Here is a 19,312-nt window from a genome sequence, read left to right on the forward strand (position 1 = left end):
TAACCTCGCTATTTAATAGGACCCAATTTATGTCTTCTCTCAAACTTTAATCACAGGATTAATAGATTATTTCTTTAAAGCCAGTAGGGATCAAAGAAATTTGATTTTTCGTTAAGGATACCCTGGCCCTCAGCTAACTGAAGGTAGATTGTCGTCTAGTTATAGTCTCTTTTTCTTTAAAAAGAAAAAGTAGTAAAAATTGTTTTGTAGACATTTTATTTAATCTTATGACTAACCAGAACTGATTTTAAAAAGTAGATAAAAATGAGGATAGAATTCATTTAGTGGGGCCCTCTTGTTCCACTATCACAGAAAAACCATTTTTGCCACAACTAAAACTGGATGCTTTGCAAAGAAATATTAGTTTATATATTTCAGTAAATTTTACTAAGAAAACTAAATTTTTTATGTGTATAAGTTTGAAAAATAGAAATATCTTACTGTGTTAAGTAACCTCCATGGGGAAAAAAATCTTAAATGATCACGGTGGCAATAAGAAGTATAAGCAGAACTCTAATGAATTTACTAATAGTTGTTCTCTAAAATAACTCTGGAGTCTAGAAGATTTTTTCCTAAAAGATTTTTACACATTATGTTTTCAAAAGTATTTTTTAATTTCAGTGGAGAAGATACTTTATTTTCACACAGTCAGCATCAACTTAGCATTACATAGTCTTAAAATGCAAGTCTAATTTTAATATGCAACAATAAAACCTGAAAAATATATTTTAGGTAAGGCTTCAAGAGAGATGCTTATGTTCACTGCTGGGATACCAATTTACCATCAAATAGCAATATTTCGCCTTGTTTTTGAGGCCTACTCTGATGCTAAGTTTTACATTTCTAGCCTCTGGATTTTCACCTTCTGGGAAAACAACAGATTATGCCTTTGAGGTAAATTTAATCAATCCATTCTTTCTTTTATAAATGACCTGAAAAAAATACAAATAAGATATTTTGCTAATACATTATTATCTCATTTGAAATCTGTAATTAATTGGTGTTCCCTAATTTCATGATATGATCAGGGACTATTTAGCCAAGTACCTTGTTAGGATAATGGAATATAAATTTTCTGATAACATGAATAATATTTAGAATACTGTCTTCTGTATAGCCATTAAAATAGGACAGGTTCCTGGTTCTACAAACTTTCCAACTTATTATATATGTTGTATGTTAATTCTTCTTTAGTTTTGAAATTATAACAATCCCAAAAGATGTCCAAGTAATCTTTTGGCACAAGAATATAGGAACAATCAATTCTGTAATTACATAATTATTTGTTTAAATACTGTCTCCACCTAGTTCAGGAGTGATAAGTTAAATGCCAGCAGGGGCCTGACAGTAAAGCATGCATGAGCAGGCTGGGTGAGGCCCGTGCTAAGTTTACTGAGCATAGGCCTATCTGAAGGGTGCAGCCTCCACTCAGCCCCACGTGACTGCTGCCCCATAGAAGGGCAGGCCCCGTGTTGCCCAATTATCCAAGCGAGAGCAGACAGTCACACTGGATTTTTTTAATCCTGGTTTTTAAGAATTATTAGCCAATTCAAACATAAGGAATTTAAACATAACATGGATCAAACAAAACATGTCTTTGAGCCAAAAGTGACTCATCACCCATCAATATAAAAACTCTTCTCTCTTCTGTAAACTTTATGAGGCCATGTTCCCCTTGTTCGTAGCTGTGTAACCAGAGCCTAGCACAGTGCCTGGAACATAGCAGGCACTCAGTAGCATTGGGTGGGAGGGAGGATGGATGGATGGATGGATGGATGGATGGATGGATGGATGGATGGATGGATGGATAGATGGATGGATAGATGGATGGATGGATGGCTACATGCATGCCAGGATAGTTGGATAGATGAATGGTTGGATGATGAATGGTTAGCTGAGCGAATGAAGGGGTGAAAAATACAAGAGTCAGCGACATTTAAATTGGAAAATAAGACGAAACTTGAGAGGTAACTTAGCTGTGAAGGCAGCTAAGGGAAGGCAGGCATTTCAAGCTGAGGGAACCACTGAGAGTTTATGAAGTGTGTGGGAAAAAGTATGCATTTCCAATGTGACTAGAGGCATGGTTTGCTTAAAGAAGTACGATGAGTCTGAGGCCTGATGTGGGTGACCTGGGAGGCCGTGCTGCAGAATATATACTTTATTCTCGAGATAAGGAAGAACTGTTTCAGGCTTTTAGAAATGAAATGATCAAATCTCTAATACACCCATTACCTAAATCTTTTTTGTTTTTCAGATGGCTGTTTCAAATATTAGATACGGAGCAGGGGTTACGAAGGAAGTGGGAATGGCAAGTATTTAAGATGTCTAGAGGCTACTGTAGAGGTTACATATCTTTTTAAAAAGTACAACTTGACAACAGCTGAGTTCTTCATTTTTAAAAATGTTCAATGTTAAGGTTGCCAGAAGTGTTTATTACATTTCTAGTGCCATCGAACTTAACTTATAAATTATTTTTGTTGTTGTAGGACCTACAGAACATGGGTGCTAAAAATGTTTGTTTAATGACAGACAAGAACCTTTCCCAGCTCCCTCCCGTACAAATAGTTATGGATTCTCTAGTGACGAATGGCATCAACTTCAAGGTTTATGATAATGTGAGAGTAGAACCAACTGATAGAAGGTATTTTTTTATTATTATTATTGTTTACTTTAAATGGAAGCTAGTATGTATCGCTGTTTGCTTAAAACTTGTCCCAGGCCTCTCTTAATGTCATGGCAATTTACTTCTGAAAAATATGACATAATTGTTTTTCTGTTCCCTTCTCCAAGCTTCCTGGAAGCTATTGAGTTTGCCAGAAAGGGAGCTTTTGATGCGTATGTTGCTGTGGGTGGTGGCTCCACCATGGACACCTGTAAAGCTGCTAACCTGTATGCGTCCAGCCTTCACTCTGATTTCCTAGATTATGTCAGTGCCCCCATTGGGAAGGGAAAGCCTGTGTCTGTGCCTCTTAAGCCTCTGATTGCAGGTAAACACTGTTTATTTGCTTACTTGTTTGTTTTATTTTGCAGTTGTCAGAAGGCCTTAGGAAAGATGCAAGCCAGGATTTTTAGGGCATGTGTTTCCAAAGCTTTCTGATTTCTTCATGTCAGTGTAGTACTCTGTTGGGAGACCCAAACAGGAAGCAATTCATTTATGTTTAAGTTCTGATCTTCATTATGCACAGATAGAGACAATTTGGTTTAGTGGTAGGAAAGTCTGCAGATTAAAGCTAAGAAATCAGTGTGTGAGGGAAGGGAGAAGGTCATCATTTGCTTTTTATTAGATCCCTCTGTCGCAGGTTAGTCCTCTAAACCTTCTCTATTTTGTCCCATTTTGCCAGCCACTGTGGAGTTTAAGGGGAGCATTTGCTATTATTTTTCTGGTGTTGACTCAACCCTTTCTTCCACATAATGGCTCTTCAACTGACCTGAGGCTTTGTCTCTGCCCTGGGACATGTGGCCAGCATGGCCACATTACTGTGGGCGACATCTGCTCTTTGGCTGCCCGGGGCACAGACATGCAAATCCAGACCAGAATAGCTTGTCTGTTTGACACAGACATTGAGATCTTTCTGTCTTTTCTTCCCTCTCATTTTCTGGCTGTTAGCTTATTACTATTTAAAATTGTATGCTTAAAATACTCTAACTAGTAACTGGAAAATATCAGTTGAAAGTCTTGTCCTCTCTCTTCTCCCACTCCTGTCTTTCGCCCCCATTGTGAATGGGCCTTGAGATGGGACAGGAGTGAGTCGATGGCAGATGAGCTGCTTTGATGTGAATCAGCAGTCAGCAGGGAGCAGCATAATTGATGTCTGGCAAACGGAACCCTCTGGTGAAGCTGTGTCAGCATCACACGGAGGGGTGATTAGCAAAGTTTAGAAACTTGACAGAACTACAAAACCATGAGCCCAGCAAAGGCAAAGCGTTACTATGCTTGCTGCCAAGAGGGAATAAAGACGTCTTTTAGAGAGGCAAATATGAGTTTTCTTCCTGGAGATGCTGAGCAGCTTCTGTTTGAATACTCAACTGCAGCTGCCTGAGCTCCGGCGCTGGAGGAGCCTGAGGTTCCCAGAGTTCCTCACTGTTCATACAGAAACAGACATCACGCATACACGTTAAAACTGCATGTGTGTTAGCACAGACGTGGACATTATACACACATGTTAACACAGGTCCAGCTGTCACACACACACATCAAAATGCACATACATGTTACACATACATGCATTCAATGCAGACACGGGCACCCTACGTGTTAAACATGCATGTTAATGCCGACACAGCCATCATAGTGTTATGTATACAAGTTAATGCAGACGCAGGCATGCACGTGGAGCACACATGCATGTTGGTAGAGATACAGACATCAGACAAGCAGTGGGGGCAGCACAGCTTCCCTCTCTAACCTCGCTCCTCGTTTCCTAAGGCTAATTATCTCCACTGAGCTTTATTTATATGCTTTATTAACATTAATATTATTTTGTTCAAGTCCCAACTACTTCAGGAACTGGGAGTGAAACTACTGGAATTGCCATTTTTGACTATGAACAGTTGAAAGTAAAAATTGGTAAGAACTTTGCCCATTAACTTTTTTTTTATTTTATTCTATCTCTTACCTTTTACTCCCACCTCCTTTTCTTTAATCCTAATATTTAACAATCAAGGAGTTATGGAGTTAAGGAGAGGGGATACACACATAAACATTTGATTGCTTTTTCCAAGTACATATAAAAATATGAAACAGTCTAATAAACTTCTTTTTGAGAATCACCTAAAAAGTGTATTGAAATGCCAGGAATCTTGATTGGCCATTTTCCTGCCCAGATTAATGACTGTGTGTCAATAATAAATGGTTATTCCCTTCCTTGGACATCTTTTTTTTTATATATTTTAAGTGTTTCATTCAGGTATAACATTATATAATAAAATGCATACATTTTAAGAGCCTGGGTTGGTGGATTTTGACAAATATAGACACCTATGTAACCACCACCCCCAATCAAGATACAAAATAGCCCCATCACTCCGGTACTTCCCACCTGCTCCTTCCCAGTCGCTCCCTCCAGCCCCATGCCGGGAGTAACCACACTCTGCTTTCCACCTTCTTTGTCGTTTTTATCCTACCTTCTCTGACTCTCAGCTAAGGTGGTGGAACTGGCCCTCTCCCTGAATCTGGCTCAGCATCCTTCTTCCAGGCCTCTGTAGCAGAATAAATTGACATTCGACCACACATCCATAGTAACGTCTCTTTTAAAATTAAATTGCATTGTCCTTTGACATTGTTAAGATAATAATAGTTACCAATACTTAAATTCTGCCTTACAGTTCTTTAAGACTTCTCCATAATGATATCTCATGTGATCCTTAAAACACCTCTGTGAGGGATGGAGGCCCCATGACGTTATAGTTTGATCTCGAGAACTCAGAGAGGCTAACTGGCTTGCCCAAAGACACACAGTAAGTGGCAGAGCAAGGACCCAACCCAGTGGTGTGCTAGGAAGCCAGCAGTCTGGAATTTATTAAGTGAATACGCCCTGATTTGTAGCGTTTGCCAGTTTCTGTGGTGTAAATCTCCTGCCGGGGCTGGGAAGAGTTGCTCACCCTCAGCTCCCGCGAGCCGGAAGGAGCTTCATTCAGCTCCACAGGAAAACCCGGGTTTCTGACTCCACATCTCCTTCCACGGCTCCTTGCTACTTCCCGACATGAGAAGGAACCCTGTCTCACATTTTTTTGTTGTTTAGGATAACTCGCTATCCTAAAGTTATTTAACGCATTTTAAATGGAGTCCCCACCTAAACAGCCTCTACTGACCACCCCTGTCGCAGGCATCGCTTCGCGAGCCCTGAAACCCACGCTGGGGCTGGTGGACCCGCGGCACACCCTGCACATGCCCGGCCGGGTGGTCGCCAACAGCGGCTTCGACGTGCTCTGGTAGGTGCCGGCGCCACCCACAGTGGCCTTTCCCGCAGCTGGGTCTGCGGACACTCTTTTCTGGCGGAAAGTCCTTGCTACGCATGTATCGATTAGTACTCCACGGCGCCCCCAGCTTGGGCTATGATCATCCCCTTTCCTAGATGAAAATAATATTGAGGCTGTAAAGATGGGGGAGTAGGTGACGCCCTGGGTGAGCCACAAACCTGCTGTTCAGGACGGACGGCCCCAGCCGCAGCTGTGGCCACAGGGACGTGGCCAAAGGAGTCGTCGGAACGGGCGAGCCTCTGTAGCCACCTTAGCCGGGGACCGACCAGGGCCGGCGACTCGGGCGGGAGCTGAAGGTCCCTGAGCCGGACCGTGCTCGCCCTGTCCGCGCTCTGCACGCACCCTCACTTCGCCACGGCTCTGTGCCAGGCGTAAAAGAGAAGTCACTTTGAGATGTTGAGTAATGTGCCCAGAGTCATAGGCATGCTCCCTGGGCTTCAGTGTTTCTACCACAGACCTTGCTCCCGAGCTCTAGGCCATTCGTCCCAGCAGCCTCACAGAGGTCCCACGGCACTTCACACACACTCCCCACAGCTCCTCCTCCGGAGTCCCTGCACTTAGTGAGCAGCAGGACTGATGCCCACACCAGCCAGCAGACCCCCTCTCTGGCCTTGCTGACTCTCTCTCACGTTTGCTCCCTCCTCAGGCCTCATTGCTCCCACCTCGATTCAGGACTGCCCCAGCTCTTGCCCCGACAGCTGAGGCAGTCTCCTCACTGGTCTCCCTGCATCCATCCTGTATTCCTTCCATCCGTCCTCCACACTGGCCTCACCAAGCTTTCGGAATGCAATATGACCGGTACATAGACACACAGGCACGTGTGTGCACGCGCGGGCGCGGACACACACACACACACACACACACACACACACACACCCTCTACCTTTTAAGTCTTTCATTGGCTTTCCATGCCTGCTGTCCGAAGGCCACATTCCTTGGCCCTGGAATGTCCCCAATGCTCAGTTCTTTATCTGCTTGGATAACTCATCTTTCAGTCTCGCTGGAGTGTCTCTCCCTGACAGAGCCTTTGCTAGCCCTCCCCTTTCCTCTCCTCCAGTAGAACTGACCACTCTGTCCTTTGCTCTGTCCCACTGGGGGGCCTGTACGTGGCTTCTGAGACACCCCTGTCTTCACGTGCCTGTGTCCCTCAGTGTACTGTGAACTTGGTGAGGACAGGACTGTCTTACTCACTTGTCTATCCCTTCCCCTTAGTACAGCAACTGTCACATCATAGGTACTCAATTAAGACCCATTAAATGAATTTCACACAAGCAGGAGGCGGCAGAGTTAGGATTCACATCCAGGTCTACCCAAGTTCATGGTCTGCTTTACTCACTGCATTACACTGCCTGCCAAGAAACTGGAGAAGACTGTGTCCAACTCCATCCTGGTCAGTGTTGTCAGTCCTTCGAAGAGTTCTCCCCTGATGGCTTGGAAGTGGGGGGATAATTCACCTTTAAGTGAATGATTCACAGGTCCGAAGACTTGACTGTCAGTCGGGAGGAGCGGGCTCAGAAGAAAGAATGGAGGTAGTTGCCCTTCCAGGTGTTGTCCAGGGGAGAGGACACCTGGCCTGAGGGGTCTGCCCTGAGGCCCAGCAGTCTGTTCTGAAGATGGACACACCCGTGTACGTCGCCTTAGAGGCACTTCCCCTTGTTAGGGTGCCATGGGCCTTCGGATCATAAATTAGCACCCTGGGACTTGCCAATAGGAAGAAAAGGTGCCAGATAGAAGACTCGAGTGTCTTTCCCCCTCGGCAGTTATGTTTCTCGTTGTAAATCAGTAATCTGACTTCCAGGTTTATCACATAGTTTCTGTGATCTCCGCTCAATGAGTCTGTGCCCGAGAGACAGATCTGCTCTTGGGCCCAGAATCGAGACGTGTGTAGGGCAGAGGTTCAACTCTGTACCTCAGTAGCCTGGTTGCTACCCTGTCCTCCCCACGTGGTCACCTCATTCTTGCATTACCCACATATTCTCTTTATGAGAGAATATGTGAACCACAGAGCCATAGTTTCTGTCTACCCGCTAATTAAAAAAAAAAAAAAATTCTAATGCTTTGTTCAAAAGATAGTACCTGCTTCTCAAATGTAGAAGAGAGTAAATTCTCCATTCTAAGACTGAAAACTATAATTCATGGAAAGAAAAAAAAATAGTTCATATTATATTGTGTTCCCAATGCCTCATTGATCCAGATGGTTAGTCTTATCTTCAGCAGTTGATTAGCTAGGATTGGTGGCAAGCCAGCAGGTCGAAGAAACTCTGAAGCTTGGGTCTTGAAATAGCCAACTCTGGATTTAGGGCACGTAAAAAAAAAAAAAAGAATCTTTTTTTTCAGGCCAAGATTTAATAATAATGGTGAATGGTAAGTTTTATAATGTGCTGGTTCAATGTACTAAGTACATGTGTCAACCCAATTTTCACAGTAGTGCCATGAAGATGTACTAGTACTTATTCCTGTCTTAGAATCATAGGGAGGATAGTGACTCCCCCCAGGCCCACAGCAGGAAGGTCCAGTGCCAGAGTTTACACGTGGGCAGCTGACCTCAGGGTTGGTGTTCTCGCCTCCTCACCGAGCTCCCAACAGGAGGCTGGTGTAATGATACCCTCCCTGCTAACATGATGTTTGATCAGTGCACGGTATAAAATGATAAATATAATTTAGAAAGAAATCATTTTTTAGATTCAGTTCTTTTCTCCATGACTTAAATGTTTAAAAATTCAGCATCATAAAGCTTGATTTGCACTAGAAAGGGGCTATATGCAATCTTCCACATACGGGTCAGAAACACTGTCGTGCTCTCGATGTAAATGTCACCGCGTTATTTCTCTAACAAGCAATGACTGTTGTGGGCAAGAGGCTGACTAGTGGAATGACTGTGTTATCGGGGCTACATAGCGTATCTGCAATGGAGCGAGTGCATTTTCAAGACAGTTTGTAATCTGAATAGAGGGAAGGAGGAAGACAATGTTTCCATCTGTGTATTTTAAATATTTCTTGCTAGCCATGCCCTGGAGTCTTACTCTGCCCTTCCTTACCATATGAGGAGCCCCTGCCCTTCAAATCCCATTTTTCGGCCAGCCTACCAGGGCAGCAACCCAGTCAGCGACATTTGGGCAGTCCAGGCACTGCGGATCGTCGCTAAGTATCTGAAGAGGTATGTCACCCAGAGACAGAAACGGAAGGGAAAAACCACATTCCACCCTCACATAAACTGTTGTATGCCGGATCCTGAGATGTCCTGAGCAAGTCTCTTCACCAAAAGGTCAGTCAAACGGACACAGAGAAGCACCAGGAGGTTTCCGGAAGGGCGGAAGGGATGAGGAGGGAACCATGTGAGGACAGAGGGAAGTTGGAGCCTTCAATCTGAAGAGGCAAAGGCTGTGAGGGGACAAAATAGGGGCCCCTAATTTGTGAAAGATGCAGGTAGAAGGTTTAATCATCAAAACCCCAAAACCAAAGCTAGGGGCAGGGGAGAAGGGGAGAAGTCCTTTGAGATTTGGCTACCAAGGGCAGACAGGAGAACCACAGAGGCGGATGCTGGCTGCGCCCATCCAGGCCCTGTGCAAAGGCACATGGAACCGACCCAGTGAGCACACTCACATGAGCTAAACTTAAGAATTAAATGTATGGAGTTGCCTGTCCCAAGAGATATAAAGGCTTCTTAAAAGGTTATGAAAGATTTATGAAAGACATAGCCATAATAGCCTCCTGAGAGAGCAAAGATATACTTGGAGATGAATGCTGATTCCTGAGACACGAAGATGTGCAAAGTCAGACTCACTTCTGTACTTATACACAAGGGAGGGAAGGAACATGGCCCAAGTGAGCCTAGATGTGAGCACGGTGCCTCCTCTGGCCTTGACCTGGAAGCTGCACTGGAGAGGGCACTTTTGTAGTAGAGCAGGGGGAAGGGACACAGAACTGTTACAGGCTCACAGGGACCATCGGGGAGCACGGCAGCATTTGACTGAGTAGAAGCAGATACAGATAACGGTCAGCCAGCATGTTTGACAGGAACAGAAGGCTTGGCAGAGCATAAGTGGGAGGCGAGGGGTTAAAATGGACGGAGGAAAGGCTGAAGCTCTGTTGCCTACTGTTTCATCTTATTATTCAGGAAATATGGAACGCTGAGTTTTGGATAGGAGACACAAACACCTAACCATTGCAGAGGAAAGGGGGGAAAGGCCATGGCACCCATTTCATAACAGGAACACTTACTCCAGGCAAAATCCTGAAAAAGCAAGTGAGCAGCGGTTCGCTGGGCAGGCTTAGGCTTCCTTCCCAGGACAGGGTTTCAGAGCAGTGTGTGCAGAGAGGCCACACTGCATCTGAAAGGGGCCTTTGAGAATTTGTTTTTCCAAAGTGGCACTGGGGACATATAGAACAAGCAAAGGCTTGTCCTATAATAACACCCACTTCCACAATAATAAATATTAAAGTAATATGTGCAGTTTGCATAGATAACAAAAGAATCCTCCAGTGGGTCCAATTTAGGGCAGTGTCACAGAAAGAAAGATGGCTGGGCGGGCCGCGTGTATCCTGCAGGTAGCCCCAGGCGACAGGGACTCACTTCAGTGAACCAGTCTGGGCCCAGTGCATTCTGAGTATGTGTTTACTCTAAGTCCATTCACAGCTGCATTCAAGGTCATTGACAAATGAAGAAGAAGAATGAGTCTCAGGGCACTTTGCTCGGCAGCTCTCACAATCCAAGGGTCAGTGCTTTGCTTCCCTGGGCACTTTTATCATACAAACAACCTGACAGTGTATTTATTATGCCTCTGCTGACACCATTGATGAGGAAATATGTTTATCTTCAGTTTTCCTTTAGAAGACAAGATGTCGTTTGAACAACTTGCCTAATTTTTCTTCCTACTGAGTAGCATTTCTTATTTTCCAGATCTTTCCGAAGGCAGCTCTTTATTCGATCGGCTATGCCAATGTTGATGTGTTATTGTTAGGTATTTATGTCACCCACAGGGCTGTCAGAAATCCTGATGATCTTGAAGCACGGTCCAACATGCACTTGGCAAGTACTTTTGCTGGCATTGGCTTTGGAAATGCTGGTGTTCATCTGTGGTGAGTGAATTTGAGATGTTCTTTCTTCATCTAAGCTATTGGTTTGAAATTTTTTAACATGTTTATAATTTAAGACAGGTGATAAGATTTAAATATGCTATAGAAAGAAGAAATTTAATTTAGAGTCCTGGAATATTTTCTTAATTAAAATGTAGTTTATTAGGTCATAGATTTTTTTTTTTTGGTAATAAGCTTTATTGAGATATAATTCACACACTATATAATACACTCATTTAAAATGTATAATTCAGTGTTTTTTAGCATATTCATGGTTTTTAACAACAATCCATTTTAGAACATTATATCACCCAAAAAAGAAATTCTGTACTCCTTAGTTGTCACCGCCAATCCTCCCATACCACCAACTGCTGATCTACTTTCCATTTCTATAGATTTGCCTATTCTGGACATTTCATATAAATAAAATCATATAAGATGTGGTCTTTTGTGTCCAGCTTCTTTAACTGAGCATAGTGTTTCCATGGTTCACTCAGGCATGTATCAGTACTTCATTCTTTTTTATCGCCAAATGACATTCCATTGTATGGACAGACCACATTTTATTTATCCATTAATCAGTTGGTGGACATTCGAGTTATTTCCACTTTTTGGCTATTATGAATAATGTTGCTATGAACATTTGTACACAAGTTTTTCTATGGATATATGTTTTCATTTCTATTGATTATGTAATTGAAAATTCCACTCCTAGGAGTGGAATTGCTAGTGTTTCTATGTTTAAATTTTGAGGAACGTCCAGACCGTTTTTCACAGCAGCTGCACCATTTTACATTCCCACCAACAATGGACGAGGGTTTTGATTTCTCCACATCCTCACCATGTGTTGTGGATTTTTAAAACCTTAAATGCATATTTTTTTTTCTCCTAATCTCTCTCAAATAGACAGAGATCAGAATCTTTGTCAATAGCCCAGAATTAATCTGTTTGATCAGAACTTTGTTTGAATGTTGCCTTAAAAATGAATACCAGTGAACGCTGAGAATTAAGAATAGGCCTTTGCTATAGGGAGAGTACAATGAAATGGTCACCTCCAAATTCTGCTGCTGAGAGGAGCATAGGTTGTCACCACCATTCTAAAAATCTCCCCAGAGCTTGAAAAACATTTGTCCCTTGTGACCCACTAATGTTATTTCTGGGAATGTTGCCCCAAAATATAATCATAATACGATCAACGAATTTCCTAATAAGGATATTCACCTAAGTGTTATTTATAATAGAAAATTTTGGAAACAACCTAAATTTCTAACAGTTTTCAAATGGTTAACTAAAGTGCAATAGTCAAAGAATAAAATAAGGCTACTAAAAATAATGACACAACGTTTAAAACTGAATACATGGTAGGATCATAAATTAAAGATATACATAAGAAGACTAAAAGGAAACATTCTGTAATGGTTATCTTAAGAAAATAGGATTATGGATTATTTTCATTTTTTACAAAGAACATATACAACTGTTAAAAGAAATCAAACTAAAATATTGGATTGTCAGAAACGTACCTTTGAAAGCTATGTGTACCTTGTCAGGTCATGAACACACATTAAGTAATAATTTTCTGAATACTCTGGAGCCTTGAGACAGGTAAAACACATTCAAAAATACCCAACTTAGAGAACCAATAGCTTCTGATCTGCTTCATGAAAGATGATCTTTTTTCGGAATAGATAATTATACAGTTCACCAAAATATTTTATTTTTCTATGAAATGTAAATCTTTTGATAAATAAGCACAAAGTCATTCAATAACCCATATCAGTAAACTTACAGACCATTTTACTATCATAAAACATTTCATTTTCAATATATTAATTGTAACTATAGTAATTTCTCACAATGTGATTCTTTTGAATCATCTATTAAATTATAATACTATCTATTTGTTCAGTAAAAATTCAAGAGGATATGAAGAGTTTTTCCATTAAAAAAAAAAAAAGGAAATTCCCCACAAATAAAAACCATGGTGCCTTTTCTTAAAAGACTTTCAGGTTAGAATAATCGTTTATGACTCAACTCCATTAGCATGTAACATTCAAAGGATATGTCAGTTATTGGTGGGACAGATCACTGGCAGGTCAGGCTTGCATATCTAACAGCACATCTTGGCTCGTAAAACTCCCATGGACATCTATCTCCTCATCAGCTTATGCAGGAGCGTGCTGCCAAAGCATTGCAGAGCAAGATAGAAAACACATGCCCTGAAGCTTATCGAAGAAACTTTAAAGTGAATTCTCAATTTCTTCAAGATCGTAAGGTTAACCAATGTGTTTGGGGAGTAACTTCTGCATCAACACATTTTAATATCTTACAATTCTATGAGCATTTGAATTTGAACATTTCAGAGATTTTGTTATGAATAACACCAAATGTTGAATGCATAATAATATATCTTTATATTAAAACAAAATATGGAACTTTGTGAAATAACAGGATTATCAAGAGACTGCGAAGGGCTCTCCGATAAGGATATCTTTGTATTGTTAATTCGAATTTCTGATATCTGCGTGTCAACATAAAGCCTTTTTTTCTTTTCTAGCCATGGAATGTCTTACCCAATTTCAGGCTTAGTGAAGACATATAAAGCAAAGGATTATAATGTGGATCACCCACTGGTGGTAAAATCATAATAAGTTCTTCAATTAAATCTTATATTCCTTGTAGTCACCATAAATGTATTTGTCAATTCTTGCTTGCTTGGAGTACTGGGTGAACTAATTAACTATCTGGAACGTGCAGGTCGAAGACCAGCTTTGCCCCATCGGTCCCCATGTTCTGTTTCTCTGCAGCCTCACGGCCTTTCTGTTGTGCTCACCTCCCCAGCAGTGTTCACTTTCACCGCACAGATGTTTCCTGAGCGGCATCTGGAAATGGCAGAGATACTGGGTACAAACCATTATTTGTAAATCTGTGAGCCACATGTGTAAGCATTTTCTAGGGTTGCTTCGGAAGGTAAACCATAAAGGATAATGCTAAAAAATGTTGCTTTGAGATATTTTATTAATCAAATGTCAGTGACCTGCCCGAAGTGTCTATTAGTACTGAAATTCTGTAATTTTATGTTTCCAGTAGTCTATTAACAATGAAATGGAACTAAATATTTCTTATGTTAAATGTGGAGTAATTAATTATATGTTTACCGTTTTCATCCCCGAGGAAAGTGAAACTCTATATCCTATCAGTGATATAAACGGCTTTCGCTGTGTTTAACAGGTAATAAAATGAATCTAAATCAGAAAGTAAATGCTCAATTATAGAGAATCTAAACAAGTAGAAACTGTAAAAAGACCCCCAAGAAAGAATTTGTTTGCTGCTCTGCAGAATAAATAATATCTACAATAAGATTCCAGCAGTGCCTTTTGAATCTTACAACGAGTAAAGTTATCTTCAGGATAGCTTTGGTGTTGAATAAAATTTCGGTATTTTTCTAAGATAAGAACTCCCTTAAGTAAACTTGAGTCTTTGATTAACTTTCTAAATATCTCCTTCCCCTACTCATGTAGGGTGGGAAGGGAAAGGCTAAAAAGAAAACGTCATTATGCTCTTCTAGCACCAGCCGTTGAGAGAGAAGTACTTCCAAAAAGCTGGGAGTGACCACAGACATCCTTCCGCAGGGCTGCTTCATCCCTCGCTTTTCTCCCACACTCCGGCGAGCTCGTTGGCGCCCTCCCCGAGTCCCAGGCGCTGTGCTGGGATTGCTCGTGACAGAGGCCCAGGGCGGAGAAGCAGTGCTGGGGGCTTGGTTTTTCTAGCACGCGACGCCAACTTTACCAAGGATCTTGTGTCCCTTCTACCTCGGGGTCTAGGGATGATGTTCAGCCATCTGTTGGAGCTCAGATGCCTTTGTAAATATGCAAACAACGTAAATAGGCAGGAGCCCAAATAGCAGCAGGCTAGATGCATGGTTAATGATAAAACCGTAGAGAATTTAGAGCTAATGTTCCAGATCACCAACGAAATTACTGAGAAAGGGATCCCCTTCGTTAGACAATATAGGAAATTTGTTTAATATTATTCTGTAGTTATCCACTAAATATTTTGATTTCTTATGTAATCTTAGATTTTCTTAGCTGTATTCTAATGTATTCTCTCCTACCCTCTTTTTTTCCCTAAAACACTGCATAGAAAAACCCAGAGGTTTTGATGGTGTGTTCTATGGCAGTAATCCCAGGAAAATAAAAATCTCATAAACCTCATGTCCTATGTCACCACTTCACCCACTCCATATTTTAGCTGCCGCTGTGTAATATAGACTGGCCTTGTCAGGCAAAGTTTACCTTCCAACCAGCTGCTCTCCCAACTAGCCCTGTATCTGGTCCGATTTACACCTTTTCCTGGATTACTAAAACAGTTCTCACTGTCCTAGAAGAGAAAGGTTAAAACCGATTTAATAATACGCTTTGGTGTGGAGGTGAACCGTATGTTCCAGTCTCCTTTTTGAACAACGCAGGGAAAGTGGGCTCAGACAGCAGCATGAGGCATTTGGGGTAGTAACTAATGCTACATTCCATTCATCAAGTGCTTCACTTCCTGACAGTGAAGGCGTTCAACCAGAATACATGGGGGGCAGGAGTGCCAAGGGGTTCAGATCAGTTCCCTTTGTCCAGGAGCTTTCACTGCCACCTTGACTGAGGGCAGAACCCCCTGGCCCTTCTAGATTGTGCCTCCATGATTTTATGTACTAATGATATCCAAGTCCTACCCTCACATATCTCCAACCCTTGGCTTCCTTCCTCCCCTCCACCAGAAGGATGATTATCTACATATTGCATATCGTTTTCTGAGAGTCTTCATGTTCTTAGTTCTTGGTTATGGCTATAGACAGGCCTCTCCGGGCCACACCCAACTGATTTTTGTCACTTTCCTCCTTTTCAGTAGTTAATGTTGGAGTTTTTGTACTTATATATCCATATCTCACAAGGTGCTTTTGCAAAGAGTTTGTCTTCCTTTCCTGAGATGTTGCTGTGAGAAAAGACGATGACCATGTGTACCTCTAGATGTCAGCAAATTCCAAGCCTTCAGAGTTACTTACGCCGTGTTTTCTGCTACGAGCCCTCTTCCTTGCTCATCCAAACACCAGCCTTCTTTCTTGGTCTCCTTCCTATGCCCCTTGTCTTGGCTCTGTTCCTCTTCTTCCCACCCCACAAGGGGCGAGCAGCCCATCAGAAATGTGAGAGCCAGGTTAGCTGCCCCAGCCGACTTCTCCACACTGGCCTGGCCCATCCGTCTTCTGTGGGGCTGACCACGGGGCTGGCCTCCACGTGGAGGCACAGTGGTGTCCTTGTCCTCAGTGTCGGAGAGCCAGCAGTAGGTTATATATCAGCTCTCTTGTGACTGAGCTGCACCCAGGACCAGCCTCCTCCTCCCTGCCTACAGCCTGTGCTTTGTGTCTTCTAGGAGCTGACACCCGCACTGCCAGGGCCGCAGATGCTGGGCCTGTTTTGGCCGACACGCTCCGGAAATTCTTATTCGATCTCGATGTTGATGATGGCCTAGCTGCCATTGGTTACTCCAAAGCCGACATCCCCGCATTAGTGAAAGGAACACTGCCCCAGGTAAGAGATGCAGTGCATCCTCGCTCCCTGCTGGAAGCACAAAACGGCGGGCGAGACATGCTGACATGATGAAAACCCAGGGGTCCCCCCGTCTGTACCGGAAGCAGCTCTCCGCTTCCAGGGAGAAGGGGCCAAGGCTTGCTCACAGTTATATTCTTCCATAACACTGTGAAACTTTTGTGATGTAACTGAAAGGAGCCTTCATGAAAATTCTAGGCCAAAACAACCACATTTATCTCAAGGTATGGCAAAATCTCTCTTTTCTCCATTTCTGCTCTTTTGAGAATCCCTATAAAACTATGCAAAGCTATTCCAGAAGGGCCACTAATATTATTTTCCACTCTAAAGAGTTACAAATTCCTACTATTGTGAAGAGTAGACAGGACCTTTAAATTAAGACTATTACAAAAGTACTTTTTTATGTAGATATAATTGACATTACATTAGTTTCATGTGTATAACATAATGATTCCATATTCATACATATTGGGAAATGATCACCACAATAAGTCTAGTTTACATCATTATACATAGTTACAAAATCATTTTGCTTGTGTTGGAAACTTTTAAGGTCTGCTCTCCTAGCAACTTTCAAATATACAGTATAGTATTATTAACTACAATCACTGTGACAAAATCATTTTTTAAAGTATTTGGGAGGTTGTATATTTTATACATATACATATAGATGTATACATATCTGTGCCACTTTGAATCTTATTTTGTTGATTTAAATGTCGTAAAGAGTTTAAACTGAGCTATTATCCTTTATTTGGTAGAATCATAGTAGATGTCAAGTTTGCCCTCCCAGAGTTCTCATAAAGAGAGTTTATCCCCCATTGGAGCTCGCTTCGATGGCGCTGTGGCATCAAACCCCCATAGGCCAAGAGCGTATCCATTGCAGTTCACCATAAAATAGAGATTCAGAGTCATGACCACACCATGCTCACCAGGCCCAGGGCACCCACTTAGTCCTCCTGTCTAAAATGAGAAAGGCGAGGACCACTTACACACTGCGAGGAGGTGAAGGTCAAGTGTGTCTGCCCAGAGGTCTTCGTGGATCTTCCCCTGACACTGGAACAGAGTGAACAGCTGGAATATCTGCTCACACAGTATCCTGCTTCCCACAAGTAGCAGTGCTTTTCCCTCTCCCCACTCCAGTTACGCAAGCTTCTTCCCCACTTAGAAAGTTTTTAGAATATCGAAGACCTCAGCTCACATAGGATAATATTTATATGGATTAGGTTCACAGACTCATATGTCCACAGGAGCCAAGCAGGTAACAGCAATGAACAAAATAATTTAAGGCAATAGGGAGTGGTGGGGACTTTTGTGAACTAGAAATCACATGACCCATCGCATTGGGTAAGCCTCTTTTCAGCTACAATTTATCATTTCCAAGCAGAAATTCAGGTCCCAGTATTGGGAGAATTAAAAATCAGCAGTCTCAATGTTGGTGGCGAATTCCCTTATTTCCCAATGTACAGACCAAGCATGGCCCGTGGGCCATCAGTTTCCCTGATTTAGACTCAGGCCCAGTGGACTCAGTTGCTTCTAAATACAAATGAATGAGAAAAAGAGGAGGTTCAAAGTTTAGCAGAGCCCCTAGACTAACTTGCAAACCCTTAGTTCTAACCCACAGTCCAGGGGACAAAGTAGCCAAAAAATATGACCATCGCTGTTACTTTATTCAAACGTGCTAGATTGTGAGTTGCATGAGGGCAGGAAGCTATCTGTTATGCTCATCCATTCTCTATTACACCTGGCACAGGCTAGTAAATATGTTAAATGCACACTACCTGCAGTCCGGTCCTTCTAAATTTTCTGTCCAGGTGAGCTTAATGGCTGAATGGCAGCAACTTCTTGAGAAGTTCCCTGAGATTTACTAGGACTCAACCAGTGACAAGGAGCCACAAAAGCCTGTCCTGGCTCTTACAGCATAGTCCCAGGAACAATGTCTTCTGCAAGTTGGGGGTGGGGGGTCCTCTGAAAAGTTCTGCTTGTTTATGGCCCAGGAAAGTATTCAGGAATATCTGTGTGTCGACCTCTAGGAATGGTATCCATGATTTTCAAATGAACCTGTATGATGTTCTTAGCCACTTAATTGCTGGTGGCAAAGGATCTTCCAGCCATCAGGACACCTTGGCAAGTGTTTACTGTTTTAATTCTACTGGGCTCAGACTTTCACTTTCAGAAGCTATTTCAGATTGACATTTGAGACCATCCACTAAAATAGCAAGTTAATTAGCTATCATTCTGAATGCCTCAGTGCACATGTCATACTGGGAAATACAGATAGCAAAACCTTAATTAGACTAAACTAATTTCTTCATTTCACAAAAGATTCAAGGTAAATAGAATCTTTTGAATACAAGTCGTGTCTGAAAAGTAAGAAGCCAGGAGTTCCTTAAGCTATATTCCTGAAGCAGCCCCAACATGTATGCTGCCTTTTTGCCTTTGATCATGTTTTCATGATCAGGAAAAACAGCCAATTTTAATTAACTAATACTAGTTCCATTTTAGGTAGATAGAAAGAGAGAGAGAGAGAAAGAGAGAGAGAGAGGGAGAGAGAGAAAGAAAAAAGAAAGAGAGAAAGAGAGAAAGAGAGAAAGAGAGAAAGAGAAAAAAAGAAAGAAAGAAAGAAAAGAAAAGAAAAGAAAGAGAGAGAAAGAGAGAGAGAAAGA

At 42.1% G+C, this 19,312-nt stretch overlaps 1 protein-coding gene across 3 annotated transcripts in view; it reads left to right on the forward strand.

The window, feature by feature from the left end:
- Window positions 1-19,312, forward strand: part of ADHFE1 (alcohol dehydrogenase, iron containing 1) — a 32,614-nt gene that overhangs the window by 8,954 nt on the left and 4,348 nt on the right. For 2 of the 3 annotated variants that reach the window (XM_015598699.2, XM_025041173.1), the window contains exons 3-13: window positions 848-894; window positions 2,255-2,308; window positions 2,487-2,641; window positions 2,791-2,987; window positions 4,490-4,567; window positions 5,826-5,931; window positions 8,984-9,136; window positions 10,960-11,058; window positions 13,613-13,691; window positions 13,863-13,959; window positions 16,471-16,628. In XM_015598699.2, the coding sequence (XP_015454185.2) occupies window positions 848-894; window positions 2,255-2,308; window positions 2,487-2,641; window positions 2,791-2,987; window positions 4,490-4,567; window positions 5,826-5,931; window positions 8,984-9,136; window positions 10,960-11,058; window positions 13,613-13,691; window positions 13,863-13,959; window positions 16,471-16,628 (1,223 nt within the window). The remainder of the gene's footprint in view (window positions 1-847; window positions 895-2,254; window positions 2,309-2,486; window positions 2,642-2,790; window positions 2,988-4,489; window positions 4,568-5,825; window positions 5,932-8,983; window positions 9,137-10,959; window positions 11,059-13,612; window positions 13,692-13,862; window positions 13,960-16,470; window positions 16,629-19,312) is intronic. The other variant, XR_003043680.1, reaches the window with a different exon arrangement.

The sequence above is a fragment of the Pteropus alecto genome, unplaced genomic scaffold (assembly GCF_000325575.1).
Source record: "Pteropus alecto unplaced genomic scaffold, ASM32557v1 scaffold87, whole genome shotgun sequence".
Lineage (NCBI taxonomy): Eukaryota > Metazoa > Chordata > Mammalia > Chiroptera > Pteropodidae > Pteropus > Pteropus alecto.